The sequence below is a fragment of the Oncorhynchus keta genome, chromosome 30 (genome assembly GCF_023373465.1).
Source record: "Oncorhynchus keta strain PuntledgeMale-10-30-2019 chromosome 30, Oket_V2, whole genome shotgun sequence".
NCBI classification, from domain to species: domain Eukaryota; kingdom Metazoa; phylum Chordata; class Actinopteri; order Salmoniformes; family Salmonidae; genus Oncorhynchus; species Oncorhynchus keta.
Window position 1 is genome coordinate 51,704,303 of NC_068450.1, and position 16,351 is coordinate 51,720,653.

The 16,351-nt window shown below is 43.3% G+C and overlaps 1 protein-coding gene across 5 annotated transcripts in view; it reads right to left on the reverse strand.

The window, feature by feature from the left end:
- Positions 1–2,387: 2,387 nt before the first annotated feature.
- Positions 2,388–16,351, reverse strand: part of LOC118363694 (activin receptor type-2A) — a 49,352-nt gene continuing 35,388 nt past the window's right edge. For all 5 annotated transcript variants that reach the window (XM_035744831.2, XM_035744830.2, XM_035744833.2 and 2 more), the window contains exons 5-11: positions 10,585–10,734; positions 10,101–10,244; positions 8,077–8,222; positions 7,717–7,831; positions 7,307–7,445; positions 6,919–7,049; positions 2,388–6,372 (exon numbers count right to left, since the gene is read on the reverse strand). In XM_035744831.2, the coding sequence (XP_035600724.1) occupies positions 6,178–6,372; positions 6,919–7,049; positions 7,307–7,445; positions 7,717–7,831; positions 8,077–8,222; positions 10,101–10,244; positions 10,585–10,734 (1,020 nt within the window). In that variant the 3' untranslated portion in view covers positions 2,388–6,177. The remainder of the gene's footprint in view (positions 6,373–6,918; positions 7,050–7,306; positions 7,446–7,716; positions 7,832–8,076; positions 8,223–10,100; positions 10,245–10,584; positions 10,735–16,351) is intronic.

A 16,351-nucleotide genomic window follows, 5' to 3' on the forward strand; every position in this document is an offset into this window, starting at 1 on the left:
TATTGAGATCATTGGCGCCAACTAAACAGACTTTTTGGATATAAAGAAGGACTTTATCGAACAGAACGACCATTCATTGTGTAGCTGGGGCCCTTGGGATTGCAAACAGAGGAAGATCTTCAAAGGTAAGTGATTGATTTAATTGCTATTTGTGATGCCTGTGCTGGTTGAAAAAGTATTTTGATGTGGGGCACTGTCCTCAGATGGTATGCTTTCGCCGTAAAGCGTTTTTGAAATCTGAAAACGCGGTTGGATTAACACAAAGTTAAGCTTTTAAATGATGTATGACACTTGTATTTTCCTGAATGTTTAATAATACGATTTTTGTATTTTGAATTTCACACTCTGCAATTTCACAGGTTCATGATCCCTAACAGGTTGTAAATTTTTTTCAATTTTCTTTAATCATGAAGTATTTCATTTTAAGCTACTCTCCCGACACTTCCTGTCTTAGCCTCCAGTAATTATGCTGCAATAGTTTGTGTCGGGGGCTAGGGTATGTCTGTTATATCCGGAGTATTTCTCCTGTCTTATCCGGTGTCCTGTGTGAATTTAAGTATACTCCCTCTAATTCTCTATTTTTCTCTCTCTCTCTCTTCTCTCAGAAGACCTGAGCCCTAGGACCATGCCTAATGACTACCTGGTCTGATGACTCCTTGCTGTCCCCAGTCCACCTGGTCATGCTGCTGCTCCAGTTTCAACTGTTCTGCCTGCAGCTACGCAACCCTGACCTGTTCACCGGACGTGCTACTTTGTCCCGGACCTGCTGTTTTCGACTCTCTGTACCGCACCTGCTGTCTCTAACTCTGAATGATTGGCTATGAAAAGCCAACTGACATTTAATGCTGAGGTGCTGACCTGTTGCACCCTCTGACAACCACTGTGATTATTATTTGACTGGTCATCTATGAACATTTGAACATCTTGGCCATGTACTGTTATAATCTCCACCCAGCACAGCCAGAAGAGAACTGGCCACCCCTCAAAGCCAGGTTCCTCTCTAGGTTTCTTCCTAGGTTCCTGCCTTTCTAGGGAGTTTTTCCTAGCCACCGTGCTTCGACATCTGCATTGCTTGCTGTTTGGGGTTTTAGGCTGAGTTTCTGTACAGCACTTTGACATCGGCTGATGTAAAAAAAAAAGGGCTTTATAAACACATTTGATTGATTGATAACTGAAAGCCCTCCAAACCATGATCATATATATTTTCAAATACTTGCATATATTCAAATACCTTCAAATATTACTTATCTTTCTGAGAGGTATTCAAAACACTTTCAAATATTATTTGTTTTTCTGAGACCTGTATATTATTATTATTTGAATTTCAAAGGAAATAGTTCCCTTTAGTTGGTTCTCAAAGTTGGCATTTGAAATAACCTACAAAGTACAATGATATTCTGCCTAAGTCTGCTGTGTATGGTGAACTCCAAAGCAATCATACTCCATGGTAATTTAAAGCCTGCTACTACTATCTATACATTCCCCACCACTGCTTACTGGTGCTGTAGTTATGAGACAGTGAGCAAGACTGTGTTGAGCTCGGAACTTCAGTTATCATAGTGAATGAGTAAAACATTTTTTTAGGATTTATTCAATAGATTGTGAGGCAGGGTTACTTTCTTATTACACATCAATGATTTGGCCTGATTTCCCCTCCAGGTCTGTCCATTCATGAACTTTGCCTGATAATTGCGACAAAACACTTGAATGACATCTACGATGAAGAACCTTTAAACTTTCAAATGGTTTACAATGGTAAGGATGTATGAACAGAAGGTTACGCAAAAAGCGGGTATATTATTGGTGGGAATGACTGTACATACATTTACACCACATTTTCTTTCTAATTAAGTTCCTCCAGAGGAAATCCAATTTTATACATCATTTTGACAAGCAAGTTGTCATCAAGGTGAGTCCCGCATATCATCATCTCAGTACAAGACAATTTCCTGCACACTATCCATCATAGGTTTCTATAGATAATTCTTAAGGTATCTGCATCAATATTGAAGAAAGGTTTTCTTTCAGATTGAAGAGAGTCGATATGCTTTTCAAAAAGGTAATATTCTTTAATATTGAGTCCAGTTTGAGGGTTGGTTTTGGACAACCACTGAAAGCCATGGGACCCCGAACCATCCCCTCACAGACTGACAATGAATGACCTGATCAAAATTTTCCCCCACGTGTATATTCCCTGTGTGTAAATAGAATGATGTGGCTCTACTTATTGAATAAAGTCAAGCATTTTCTTCATCAGTGTATGACCCATACTTGTTATAGTGATGCATGAAGATGAAACCCATTCAATGCTAAACGCTGCCATCTAGTGGTCTGTTTTCAGCACCAACATTATTAGGTAAAAACAATTCGCAGATTTCAGATGGACATCAGCAGCAATGAGCAGTCACTATACTTTATTTTAGGGACAATAGCATACAATTTCTCTGTACAATATTTAACATCCACTTCCAACCAGGCATCTGAAAAAGTTTGTTAAATAACTTGCAAAAAAAAATAAAAACTATTGGCAAGTCCACTAGCCAACTGAACAGTCATTTGTGCCAAGTCACACTGTTTGACTATCAGCAAATACAGAACTGAAGCTAACCTAGGTTTAGCTTTAGTGTTGTTTTGAGAGAAAGTGTGTTACAGAAAACACTGTCTGCTGGTCACATACAAGGGATAACATTCTTGCAACACTGCTGGAATATTGTAGCAATGGTATCTCAATGCTGTAGAGTAACATCTGGGGTCTGAGCTAGGATGTCTGAGGTAAAACAATGACCGGTTTCACACTACTGAGCAAACCCAAACCATCATTTGCTGGCTCTGATATTTTCCGATCACATTGTCATTTTTTTATGGTGGATGCTTAACCAGGCCACCCCAGTCCGACTCGGTTCGGCTTAGTTTGGCTCACCTCAGTAGTGTGAAAATTGTAAAACTATTGATTCAGGGTTTAATTTGAGGGAATTTTCATCAGACCACCTTAGAAAGAAATGAGTCTCATCTGGGGAAGGAAGAGTGACCGTTTTGGGCCATTTGGCTCATAAATTGAAACAATTTAAAAACATAGATATACAAAATAAACAGGACAAATCTTATTATGGAATAATTAATTCATCAGGGATTTTTTTGCTTCTTTTCTTCTATATTCTAAAAACAATAGAAAGAACCTCATGCTATATCCATCAACTACAATCTAAATATGACATGTATATTTACATAATGTGCATTTCAATATTCCAGTCAATCTGAAGTTAAATGTTATTGGACTTTCTGAAGTTTATATGAAAGAAAATCACCTCTCACAAGAAGGCCAAGGTCTGATCAACTAAGAAGATTGTAGTGTGGTTTGGGGTTTAAAACGTCTGTACAGTGAAATCAGCTCTGTACAAGTAGCTGTGGTTGAAAAATAAAAATCAGGTACACAAAATTATACCCTCAAAATACCAGAAATCAGAGGATCACATAATGGCTACATATTTATTTTTTCTCAAAAGCACATACGACAATCAAAATAATGCAGTAGTACTGTAGTGATTGTATATCTGATTGTTGGTTCACCGCTAACTGCTTGGAAACGCGTGCCCCTTCCACTCTTCCTCCAATGCCCTTTGCTTGCTAGTTGTATTGCTGAGCGCTACAGGGTTCCAGTGTGTAGGGAGGGAGGGGGGATTCACAGTAACGGCCACCATTCTACGGCTTTCTCAATTAAAATGTCCTTGAATCCTTACATCCCCTCTCCTCATCCTCAACCATATTAGGCAAGGAGACAGGATGTGAGGAGCCAAGGAAAGACAAATTGTGATAGAGCCTACATCCGCTGAGAGACCACTGGCCAACTGCAGCCTTTACCCCGAGAGTACAGACACAATCTAGTAATGCAGTTGGGCCTTCCCTAAGTCCGTTCCACTGTCTTTCAGATAAGAGGTAAAGTAATAGTTTGATTTGGCACCTGCCCACCTGCTCTCTGTCTTATACTCAAAAGCTCAGGTCTGCAAATAATTAAAAGATCAATAGACAAGATTAACTGTTTAAAAAAATGCTACAGTGGTGTGAAAGTCGCTCCTGCAGCAATACAAGTATGTACGCACTTGCACCATTCTGCACGAGTTGCATATACTGTAGTAATTACTGAAAAGCATAGTATTGAATCCCTGAACGTTGTTGTAGTTCCAGTTTAAACACTGACTAGGTGTGAAGAGAGAGAATGCAAAGATGAACGCATCATCATCCGTGTCAATGTCACCCAGAAGACAAATCTGAGCTCATACAACAAGCTAGAAATGGAACACATTCACAAATCAAATTCCGGAAGGACGACGAGAGACATCCAAGTTTTGCCCAGGGTGGGTCTACAGTAGTAACGTTGTCACACTGATTAAAGGCTCAACCGAGTTGAGATGATAGAGAGGCTAGAAGTAGAGATGTTTTAACGCTATGGTTGAGATGACACCAGGAAGAGATGGTTCACCCGCGTCTCAAAGCAGAAGGCTAGTAGTTAGGGACTGGAGAGACATAAGGGTAGTAGCTACGGACAGGGTGAGACAGAAGGGTAGTAGCTACGGACAGGGTGAGACAGAAAGGTAATAGCTACGGACAGGGTGAGACAGAAGGGTAGTAGCTACAGACAGGGTGAGACAGAAGGGTAGTAGCTACGGACAGGGTGAGACAGAAGGGTAGTAGCTACAGACAGGGTGAGACAGAAGGGTAGTAGCTAGACAGGGTGAGACAGAAGGGTAGTAGCTACAGACAGGGTGAGACAGAAGGGTAGTAGCTACAGACAGGGTGAGACAGAAGGGTAGTAGCTACAGACAGGTTGAGACAGAAGGGTAGTAGCTAGACAGGGTGAGACAGAAGGGTAGTAGCTACAGACAGGGAGAGACGTAAGGGTAGTAGCTACAGACAGGGTGAGACGTAAGGGTAGTAGCTAGGGACTGGGAGATAAAGATGGGTAATAACTAGGGAGTCGAGACAGAAGAGTAGCTTCCTGAGCTTTTTTAAAAAGAAGATCAAAGGATAACCAAAAGGCATGCTCACATCATTAAATACTCGGTTGACACAGCAAGCCAAAATAAGTGTTTAAAAAATATAATATAATTTTCAATGACTTAGGGGGTTATTGAAATACTCTTAAAATGTAGGATTAAAATGTTTACAATAAAAACAAATTAAAACAGCAAGGAAGGACAAAATAATGCTCAAAAAGAATTCTCGCAAAGAAAAACAAGAAGGCTCGCGTAAATTCATGGTCATACATCTCTTGGCAGACTAGTTTTAAAAACTGTGGTGATAATTATTATATTTTCACCTGCCACAGCTGTACAGTATATAGTTCAATAATACCAAAGTAATGATGTCATCTGAATAGTTTACAGAGAGATTGTTGTAATCATAGAAATAGAATTAACAGAACTAGCAACAATAGTAGTTCTACTTCTATGGTTGTAGTGTTGTAATGAAGATGGAACTGAGGTATACCGTGTTGACTTGAGGGAGGTCTATGGTTTTGCTTTCGAAGTAGTAATGCTTGGAAATGGATCACCCCCCCTAAAATAAACCTTGATTACCATTGTTTTGATATTATGTACAGCAGCAGTACACGTGACATTCAGAAGCTGTTTCTTATTGGCATTACAATTGTCATTATCATTATCATATAAACACAGAAAGAAAACAGCAAAGGAATTTTAAAACAAGTTGCCCTTTTCTGAGCTGTGAGAGTTCGTCTTGTAGAGTCCATACTCTTCCTCTTCTTTTTCTTAGAAAATAGAACAGAAGTCTGTTAGGAGGTCCTAGTGTTTTCTTCATATAGAAAATATCCCTTTTGCCCAGCTCACAGGGTTTGTGTTCTTTTGAAGGATTCTTTTTGACAGTTTGAGGCTCGCTATGGGAGTCCAACACATCATGATACTATGAAGTGGGTAGAAACCAAACCAGTGTTGGTGGGCACAGCCAGGTATTTCCTGAATGACAGTAGTGTAGCGCACAGCACTAAAACACACCACGCCAGCACACCCATCTGAGGGGGTCAGGGGTCAGAGTTTAACCCGGGATCATCCAGAGTTCATGATCCTGAACGGGCCACTCTGGTTGATCAATGTATACCTGAAAACATCCAATCAAAATAGCTCCATGTCCACCACCTGACACGTCCAGTCAATGTTCGTCCATTCATAGGCTGGACTCTTTGGGAGGGAAGTCCACGTTGGTCACCATGGTGACAACGGTGACAATCTCCTCGGGGGCGATGATGTTGGTCTGGCGTTGCATCTGGATGATGCGTTCCTCCACGCAGCCTGCCGAGAGCCTCGCCTCGGCCTCGTGATCCCAGCACTCCTCGATGGTCTCACACAGCATCACCAGGCCCTGGGACAAGCATAAGAGTATATATATATGGTCATTTAAGCAGAAGCTTTGATCATACGCAGGAACTGAACCCATAACCCTGATGCTGCTAGCTCTATGTTCTAACCCATTTGGTTTCCAACCCTTTTTGGTTACTGTACACCAACTGAATTTTGCTCTGCCCAGAGTACCACTGAAATACCTAAGTACTACTTAGGTCGTTTTTTGTGGTATCTGTCCTTTACTATTTATATTTTTGCCAACTTTGACTTTCATACATTCTTAAATAAAACAATGTACTTTATAATCCATACATTTTCTCTGACACCCAAAAGTACTCGTTACATTTTGACAGGAAAATGGTTTGCTTAAAATGTGAAACAATTTTTACTTTTAATACTTCAGTATATTTGAGCAATTCCATTTACTTTTGAGTATATTTAAAACCAAATACTTTTAGACTTTTACTCAGTTTTTTCTGTGCGACTTTCACTTGAGTCATTTTCCAAGAAGGTATCTTTACTTTTACTCCAGTATGACAATTGACCACCACTGGTCTTCACTCACTATGTGTTTCTGCCAGCACTCTCTGAGGCAGGGCCGTAGCTTCTTGTGGACCACCACCTCCTGCATGTCCTCTAGAGACGGGTGCTGGCCGACCTCCTCCTCGAAGGGCAGTGTGTACTCATCCACAGGACCTGCAACAAAACACACACACACTGCATGAGAATACAGAGAAAACACAAACACACACACACACACACACACATACACACACACACACACAGTGAGTCCTTTGGGATCACATTCGGCACTGTAGGTATTCTGGTCACTTCCGTCAGCTCCACATGGAGTCAGCAGTCGGCCGTGTCACTGATCCTTACTGAGACGCACAAGGTCAACATACCCGTTGCAAACACACGAGGACACACACACACACACGTTTTTCTCTCACCGTCTGCAGCGGTGCAGCGAGCGGTCAGCTCCCACAGCACCAGCCCCATGGCGTACATGTCTATCCTCAGGAAGGAGTCTCTCTGGAAGTTGATGGCCCCCTCCAGCACCTCAGGGGCCATGTAGCGCCTCGTGCCCACCTGGAGAAGCATAACACAAGGTTATACTCTGTCTCATATCAACAACACACTGCCCTAAGGTCATAGTTCACTCCGAAATCAACGTTTGTCCGATATTTACACGCCTTTTACGGACCTCAATCGTGGGATATTACACTGCTTTTGAAGTCTGAAAATGTATTTGATTTTGAAGTGAACTACAGTATCACAACATTTGCGGATAACGTATTGACAAAGTCTGTTCTTTCTGCAGGTTAATACAGCATCAGAATAACCAGCGTCACTATTTTACCTGGCCGTGGGTGTCTCCTGCTGACTTCCCAGCTTCAAACTTCAGGGCCAGGCCGAAGTCCGCTATGCAGGCTGTCAGGTTGTTCTTCAGAAGCACATTCTTGCTCTTCATGTCCCTGTTGGAGCCAGAAAGAGAGTGATGAGAGAGTGATAGAGAGTGAGAGTGAGAGATAGAGAGTGAGTGAGTGAGTGAGTGAGTGAGTGAGTGAGTGAGTGAGTGAGTGAGTGAGTGAGAGAGAGAGAGAGAGAGAGAGAGAGAGAGAGAGAGAGAGAGAAAGAGAGTGCCCCCCCCTCTGCAAACAATAAGGTTTTTTTAAATTCAAGGTAGGACCGGGCCCAGCGGATACCACACCCTACCCACCTGTGTGCGACGGCGGGCTTGTGTCCGTCCTTCAGCCCAGGGATGTCCTCGTGGAGATAGGCCAGGCCACGGGCCAAGGTCTGGGAGATGTGGCACAGCTCGTTCCACGACACCACATTGGCCTTCAGGTAATCAGTCAGAGAGCCCTATGGGGGAAACACAATTAGTGTTAGTCTTTTCTCTATTCACCCTGTAGGATTGTGTGCAGGAAAATTAGGACATTGGTTCATTTGACATCTCTGATCCTGCTTCAGCTGTGACATGGGAGGAGGGGGGGATAACATAGTTGTAGTAACACTGTCCAACCACTGGAGGGCAGACAGACAACCTGTTGTTGCCAGTCATTGGAAACCCGCTTCAGGGTCTGACAGGGTCTGTGGCAGAGGAGGCTGGTAGGAGGAGCTATAGGGGGACAGGTTTATTGTAATGGCTGGAATGGAATTAATGGAACGAAGTGAAACAAGTGGTTTCCATATGTTTGATGTGGAACCATTTATTCCATTCCAGTTGTTACAATAGTCCGTCCTCCTATAGCTCCTCCCACCAGTCTCCTGTGGTGTGTGGTGTTTGGTCGGTTGGGGGTTAAGAACAAATAGACCAGGGTTCCCCAACTGGCGACACGCAGGCACATTTTATTTGTTGTCTGAGACTATTTTTGGGTGGTCTTTTCAGCTCCAAGTGATTTTAATTTTGGAAATCTCTTCCAAAGTATTCCCACGCGTAATATGTGATCGTATACAAATGTAAGCAAGGTTTTTTTTTTTGTGTGTGTCAAATATACTCTAACGTTCAAAAGCTTGGGGTCACTTAGAAATGTCCTTGTTGTCGAAAGAAAAGGTAATTTTTTTGTCCATTAAAATAACACCAAATTGATCAGAAATACTGTGTAGACATGGTTAATGTTGTAAATGACTGTTGTAGTTGGAAACGGCTGATTTTGAATGGAATGTCTACATTGCTGTACAGAGGCCCATTATCAGCAACATTGTGTTAGCTAATTCAAGTTAATCATTTTAAAAGGCTAATTGAGCATTAGAAAACCCTTTTGCAATTATGTTAGCCAGCTGAAAACTGTTGTTCTGATTAAAGAAGAAATAAAACTGCCATCTCAACGTAGTAACTAGTTGAATATCTGGAGCATCAGAATTTGTGAGTTCAATTAGCCTCAAAATGGCCGGAAACAACTTTCTTCTGAAACTTGTCAGTTTATTATTGTTCTGAGAAAATAGTGCCAGCAAAACACCAGCCTCAACGTCAACAGTGAAGAGGCGACTCCGGGATGCTCTGGGATGCTAATTGAACCCACAAATTCTGATGCTCCAGATACTCAACTAGTCTAAATCTGCCAGTTGAGGACTTGAGAGGCGTCTGTTTCTCAAACTAGACACTGTAATGTACTTGTCCCCTTGCTCAGTTGTGCACCGGGGCCTCCCACTCCTCTTTATATTCTGGTTTGAGACAGTTTGCACTGTTCTGTTAAGGCAGTAGAACACAGCGTTGTACGAGATCTTCAGTTTCTTGGCAATTGAGCAGTTGAGGACTTGTGTGGCGTCTGTTTCTCAAATTTTCAGCTGTGCTAACATAATTTCAAAAGGGTTTTCTAATGATCAATTAGCCTTTTACAAATATAAACTTGGATTAGCTAACACAACGTGCCATTGGAACACAGGAGTGATGGTTGCTGATAATGGGCCTCTGTACAACAATGTAGATATCCCATTCAAAATCAGCCACTTCCAGCTACAATAGTCATTTACAACATTAACAATGTCTACACTGTATTTCTGATCAATTTTATTTTAATGGACAAAAAATGTGCTTTTCTTTCAAAAACAAGGACATTTCTAAGTGACCCCAAACTTTTGAACAGTAGTGTATCTGTTTGGACTACTTGCGGTCAATTTGCAGTCTACAAATTATTTGTAATTATGTTCCGGCCCCCTGACCATCCTCTCTGATTCCAGTTCATGATCCCTGAAATAGACAAATGTACATTTTAATGGACAATCAAGTTATGTACATACGTTGTCGTGATAGGCTGTTATGAGCCAGAGGTCTATGTCCATGTTGTTGCCTCTCTTCTCCACACCGATAAAGTGGAGCAGGTTCTCGTGTTTCATCCCAGTCAGGCTGTAGATCTCATACTCGTTCTGCCATGACAGCTTGTCCTGCAAGCGACACACCAACAGACAACGTTAGGTTCTCTGTAGCTCAGTTGGTAGAGGACGGCGTTTACTACGGCAGGATTGTGGGTTTGATTCCCGCGACAGCCCATACGGAAAATGTTTGCGCACATGACTAAGTTGCTTTCGAGAAAAGCGTCTGCTGAATGGCATATATATTAGCTATTTCACCTTGTGTGATGCACAAATATGACCACAATAACTAATAGTATTTCATTGGGCACTTCAGTCCCATAAAACAGGAGGCTCAAGCCAACTTCCTAGAACAGAGCTAAACCTCAATTATCTATATAAAGTCATTTTTACCTCAACGTCCAACTCATACCTGAATGGGGAAGACCTTGACAGCCACGTAGTCATTGAGGAGCTGAGCCTTCCACACACAGCCGAAGCGCCCCCTGGCTTTGATCTCGATCAACTGCAGTGGCTTCTGCCCCATGATGGGAGAGGGAGGGGTGTGTGGCCCCAGTGGGTCCTGTAGCAGAGGGCAGACAGGGAGATAGACAGCAGGTTGGTACTGGGATCAATGAAAACACTCATACGCTCTCTACTAGTGTGACATTGGGGCTACATACTTGGTGTTGGGCTCAATTCCATTTCAGTTCAGTCAATTGATTCAGGAGGTAAATTGAAATGCCAATTCTAATTTCCATCATTGCTTCTCAGTTGAAAATAGCAGAAAGAACAGGTGCACGTCCTCACAGTATTCAGTCCCCACATGATGCTGATACACCGGATACAATTTTATTGTATCTAATTAGTTCTGTCATTGCACTAACAGGAACAGTATAAAAGCTGTGTAATTGCTGGGAACACACTTGGGAAGACAGATCATTGATGAAAACCTGATGAGATTCATCTGAAAGATTTCCATCAAGGAAAACTGTCTTAGTTAGTCTAGACACAGAGCAGTGTGAACGCTTAAAACACTGTCCGCAGGGATCATTCCAGGGCAAGGAGAGAGCATTGTTGTATTCTACTTCAGTTACGTGGTCCTGTGTGGCTCAGTTGGTAGAGCATGGCGCTTGCAACTCCAAGGTCATGGGTTCGAATGCCACAGGGGACAAGTACAAAAAGAAATGCACTCACTACTTACTGTAAGTCGCTCTGGGTAAGACTGTCTGATAAATGACTAAAACGTTATAAGTTGAATGCAACGGTGATAGAGAATGCATCCCTATGTAGTGCACTACTTTTGATCAGGGCCCATAGGATTCGGGTCAAAAGTAGTGCACTACAGTATATAGGGAATACGGTGCCTTTTGGGGCGCACCCAGAGTCTTCTCTGAGACTTCAAAGGGCATTAGCTCGGTCAGTCCAACCGTCTCTTCAAAGAAATGGACTTGACATCCATTTTCAATTAGATCCTTCCATGTTATTATAGGAATATTTGAAGACCAAGCGTGTCTTTTACAAGTCCTCCCGCATAAAAGGTAGAGTAAATAAGAGAAAGGAGAAGAGAGGAGAGGTCTGGGACTTAGAAGAAGCTAGTTATAATAAAGAGAGGGGAGGGCGCCTTTAGCCTTCGATTGTGGTGATGCGTCCCAAATGGCTCTCTATTTTCTCAACTACTTTTGACCAAGGCCTAAATGGCTCTGGTCAAAAGTAGTGCATTATATATGCAATAGGGTGCCAACCTGGCAGGGTTGAAAACAAGGCGGGTGTGGCAGTAGCTGCTGTCAGAAGTAATGCCATGTATTTAGCATATTTATATCTGGGTACTGTATCGCATGAAGAGCAACCTGATATGAGTGGCCTGGATGGGTCAAGCCTCTCCCTCTGGTGATGGCTTAGGGCAGGGTTAGTTTCAAATCAACAATGTGCTAGAGGGAGCAAGTGTCACAAATTGTGTGTGTGTTCCAAATATAAAATGGGTCAAGTCAGCTGGTCCTCTGGATTAAACTAATCACTTCCACGTGTGACTTTCGAGAGAGAGTGAGGGAGTACGATGTCACCATCGATGTGGAGCCCCAAAACAGAACAATACATAGTGGCTGGTTCAATGTCCACTGGAGGGCATGGCAACCATTGATGGAAAGATGAACAAGTGAGGGGTGTTCGAGGGGGGTCTATTGTCGCCCTGCAGAGCTGAAGAATGGTGAGAGGGGAGGTTGGGGCAGACTCTCGCCGCCATCAATAGCCTGCCAAGCAACAGCGCTGACATTGGCCACGGTTTCAGTAAACACACCAGACGCCTGCCTGCCCGACATGCTTATGCCTGACTTTTCCTCGCCATAGTTTCAATAATTAATCAGACGCTTGAATGCTGAGTCGTAAAAAGCAGGATTGAAAACCGTATTGTGTTTAATGGAGAGACGCCCCTGGGCACTAATAAATGTCCCTCAATAGAATTCCATCCCATTTATGATGTTTTGAAAAAGGAACTTAAAAAAACAAAAAAAACAATTGTGTTGTTTATTTTACGGCCGATTTACGATCTGGTACGTCCTTGGTGGTGGTAAGAGGGTTATGAATCGTAGTGTGTCCCGATTGGCACCCTATTCGCTATATAGTGCACTACTTTTAACCAGAGTCCTATGGGCCCTGGTTAAAATGTAGGGCACACTAATAGGGGATAGTGTGTCATTTGGGAGGCATTCCTTGGCTAGCAATGTAATGACACATGCGACAAGGAGCAGATTGACAGGTAAAATGTTGTGAAAATATTTTCTTACTGTCTGCAAGTTCACTTAGAAGTAACCACTTGGCAGGCAGAGGCAGTTCCAACTGACTCTAGGCCACCATGACGGTTCTATATTGGAATTGAAGGACTGTTTTGTTTCTAAAATCCGAAGTCCTCAGGAACAATGACACAGCCAAGGAGGCTAAGGAGCATTCACAATAGATACCAGCTGTACCACAGAACAATTTGGAAGAGGTAACCCTAGGTAACCCTGCTAAGGAGGTAAGGGCAATTTGATCAGATCCACTGACTGTCTAAAGGCCTAGTATGAGTCTCAAATGGCACCCTATTCCCTATATATGCACTACTTTTGACTGGGGCCCACGAGAGCTCTGGTCAAAAAATAGTGCACTATTTAGGGTATAGGGTGCCAATTGGGACACATACCTAGACCAGTGGCAAACAGTTCAAGTGGCAAACAGTTCAGGTAAAGCACTACAAAAGCAGGAGCAGCATCTCTTTCTCTAGAATGGTTATGATCTGGGCTGTGTACAGTGACCAGTCAGTCAGTGTCACCAGACCCAGGCTCTGTTCACAAGGTGGTTGGGCGGCTGAATGGCATGCATTACACTTTGTCAGCACACCACACTGTACCACAGGAAATAAAAAATAATCTGCACAAACCCACCCACTCTGATGCATGAGGCCTTCAAACAATCACACATCTCAGCTACTTCAATTACAGCAATTGATTTATGACATTGAAAGCATCACATGCTGCTGGGGGGGGTGAACAGTAGTCCTTTGTTGCGAAACATTGGCTAAATGTTGACCAGCACCACATCAAAGGCCATACTTGTATTTAAATTGGTCCAATGCCTCTTTCATCCATGTATTAGCACAAGAATGGGCCTCGTCCCAAATGGCACTGTATTCCCAACATAGTGCACTACTTTTGACCAGAATCCTATGGGCCCTGGGCAAAAGTACTGCAGTATATAGAGAATAAGGTTTCATTTCAGAGGCAGCCTTTCCGTAATTCAATGGATTCCAACCCCTCTTTCATTTACACGTTGGCACACGTCATCTTAGTTAGCTACCCTTGGTTGCATTGCAACAGATTTTTAAAAAGTGCTAAATATTATCATCCAAAGTGGACATCCATGCTCATAGAATGCATTTTGTACATTGACTCATGCATGCACTTTGTTTGGTCATCGGTTGATTCCACTGTATTCTGCATTACAAAGGATGAAAAAAAAAAATGCATGACGTCCATGCAAAAATATGATTAAAAAGATCCATAAAAGCAACCATGACTCACATATAAAATAAACCCATCCCAAAGAAATAAAACAATAAATCGGGAAGCAGTCAGAAATTAAACGGGCCCAGTTATCAAGCTCCCTCCCAACCAAAACCCACTGAAATTGAAAAGTGTTGGAGTTTAATAAAACGTATCTTACCTCTATCATTATATGAAAGGCGTGCTTGTTATAGGATAGAAAAGAGGCAAAAAAAGAAATGATTGTTTTCAGTGAGGGTGAAATGGAGGTAGATAAAGGAGCAGTAGTCACATCCCAGATGATAGATGACTCTGGTAAGAGAGATCTCTCCCTGTTTCTCCTCTCTCTCTCTCCAGCTTTCCTCCTGGGCCTCCTCCCTTTTCTTCTCTCTCGCCCCGCTCACTCCTCCTGGGTCTGGCGTGTGAAAGATGTGGGCCTGTGTGTGTCGTCAGCTACTGAATCAATTCCAGCTTCCCCTGACCTCTCATGGCCGTATGAAAAATAGAGCCCCGATAACAAATATGTGGACAGTGTCGCCTGGCGCCGCAGCATCTGATGACCATGTGTTTGTGCTTGTGTGGGAAAGCGAATATACGAAACATCTTTCCATGACAGACTGACCAGGTGAGTCCAGGTGAAAGCTATGACCCCTTATTGATGTCACATTAAATCCACTTATATCAGTGTAGATGAAGGAGAGGAGACCGGTTAAAGAAGGATTTTAAAACTTTCAACAGGGTTTGGTAGTAGGTGCCTGTTCTGTTCCTGCGGGATTATTTTCCTGCTGTAGCATACTGGCTCAAATTCAGATATGGACGCGATCGTGATTGTGGTGACCCTTGAAAGGTTGCCAATCCCTTCTCGCTCACTCTCACTCTGTAACAAAGCACAGTGAGTGTTTACCTTTAAAAAAAAAACAAGCTCATTAATAATGGAGAGGCCTCAGCTCATGTTCCATACAGTAAAACAGGTAGTTAGGAGAGTGGCTGCTGTGCCCAAGCAGAACAGTCATAAATTATGTCCCTGCCATAACTAGCCCTGGGCCTGTGTATGCATGTATTACTGCCAGACTCTGGCAACCTCTAGGACACTAGCTAACGGTGTCCTGGCATTTCCTGCATTCCATTGTTGTATTCATAGCAAATAGACGGATGCTCTTAAATGTACATTCTCCAGGCTCACCTCACCCGCGTGTCAAGACTGCTTGTCTGGCTACAGCAGAGCTTGAAGCAAACCCACGTAGGGCAAAGGAAACGGAGGGGCGCTTGGTCGTAACAAATCAGACATGACACAGAGATTAAGAGTCGAAGTGGGCGAGTTTTAGTCCGGTGTCAGATCAGCTGCTCACAAGGCAAGGCAATCAGCACTTCTGCTCAAAGGAGATGCGTTATAGATTAAACATGGACACTTTAAGGGCCCAGGGTTAGAGCCAGCCTCCAGGGGAGGGAAGGAGGGAGGGAGAGAGAGGGGAAGGGGGAGGGAGAGCCTGACTGCATTATTTATTAGTTTGTGCTTTTCCCCTCACTTTCCCTTTCAGGCCTAAACCGCACCCTGGGTGCTCGCTCCTCCATGGCATCATGGCCACGTAGTGCTGGGTTAGGGAGGCCAGAATCATCCCAGCTCACCCCAGAAATAGATGACAAACACAGGGAGCCTTTGGGGTGGAAGGCAGAGGAGTGGGGTCAGGTCACACTGTTCCGTATGACGCAGTAACCAAGCACAGTAACCAAACACTTCACGGCATCGTGGGCTCCCTCTCAAACACACTGCAAAGGGCAACAGGCAGAGGAAAGGCAGTGGCAGTGTTCTGGTGACATTTGTATTTATTGAACGGCAGTTTACAAAGAGCTGTACAGGAGCAGGCTTGAGTGAGCCACCCTATGCCACCCTCCGACCTATGAGCACAGAGCCCTATCCTGTGAGCCTAACCAGGGTAAACAAACAACAGCTTTGTGTGTGTCCGTCGTGTGCCTGTGTGTGGGGCCATAGTAATGGCTTGCGTGCTGAGCAGATACACATTTCACAGTATTAGTGGCAGGCTGTGCCCACATACACTGCACGGACTGCACGCACACACACACACGGCAGCACACGGTCCGAGTCGGGGCTAGGCTTCCTGTCACTCTCCAGCTAATCACGTGTGTTCACTTCAGATCAGCAGGTTCAACGTTCTCTTCTGCCAT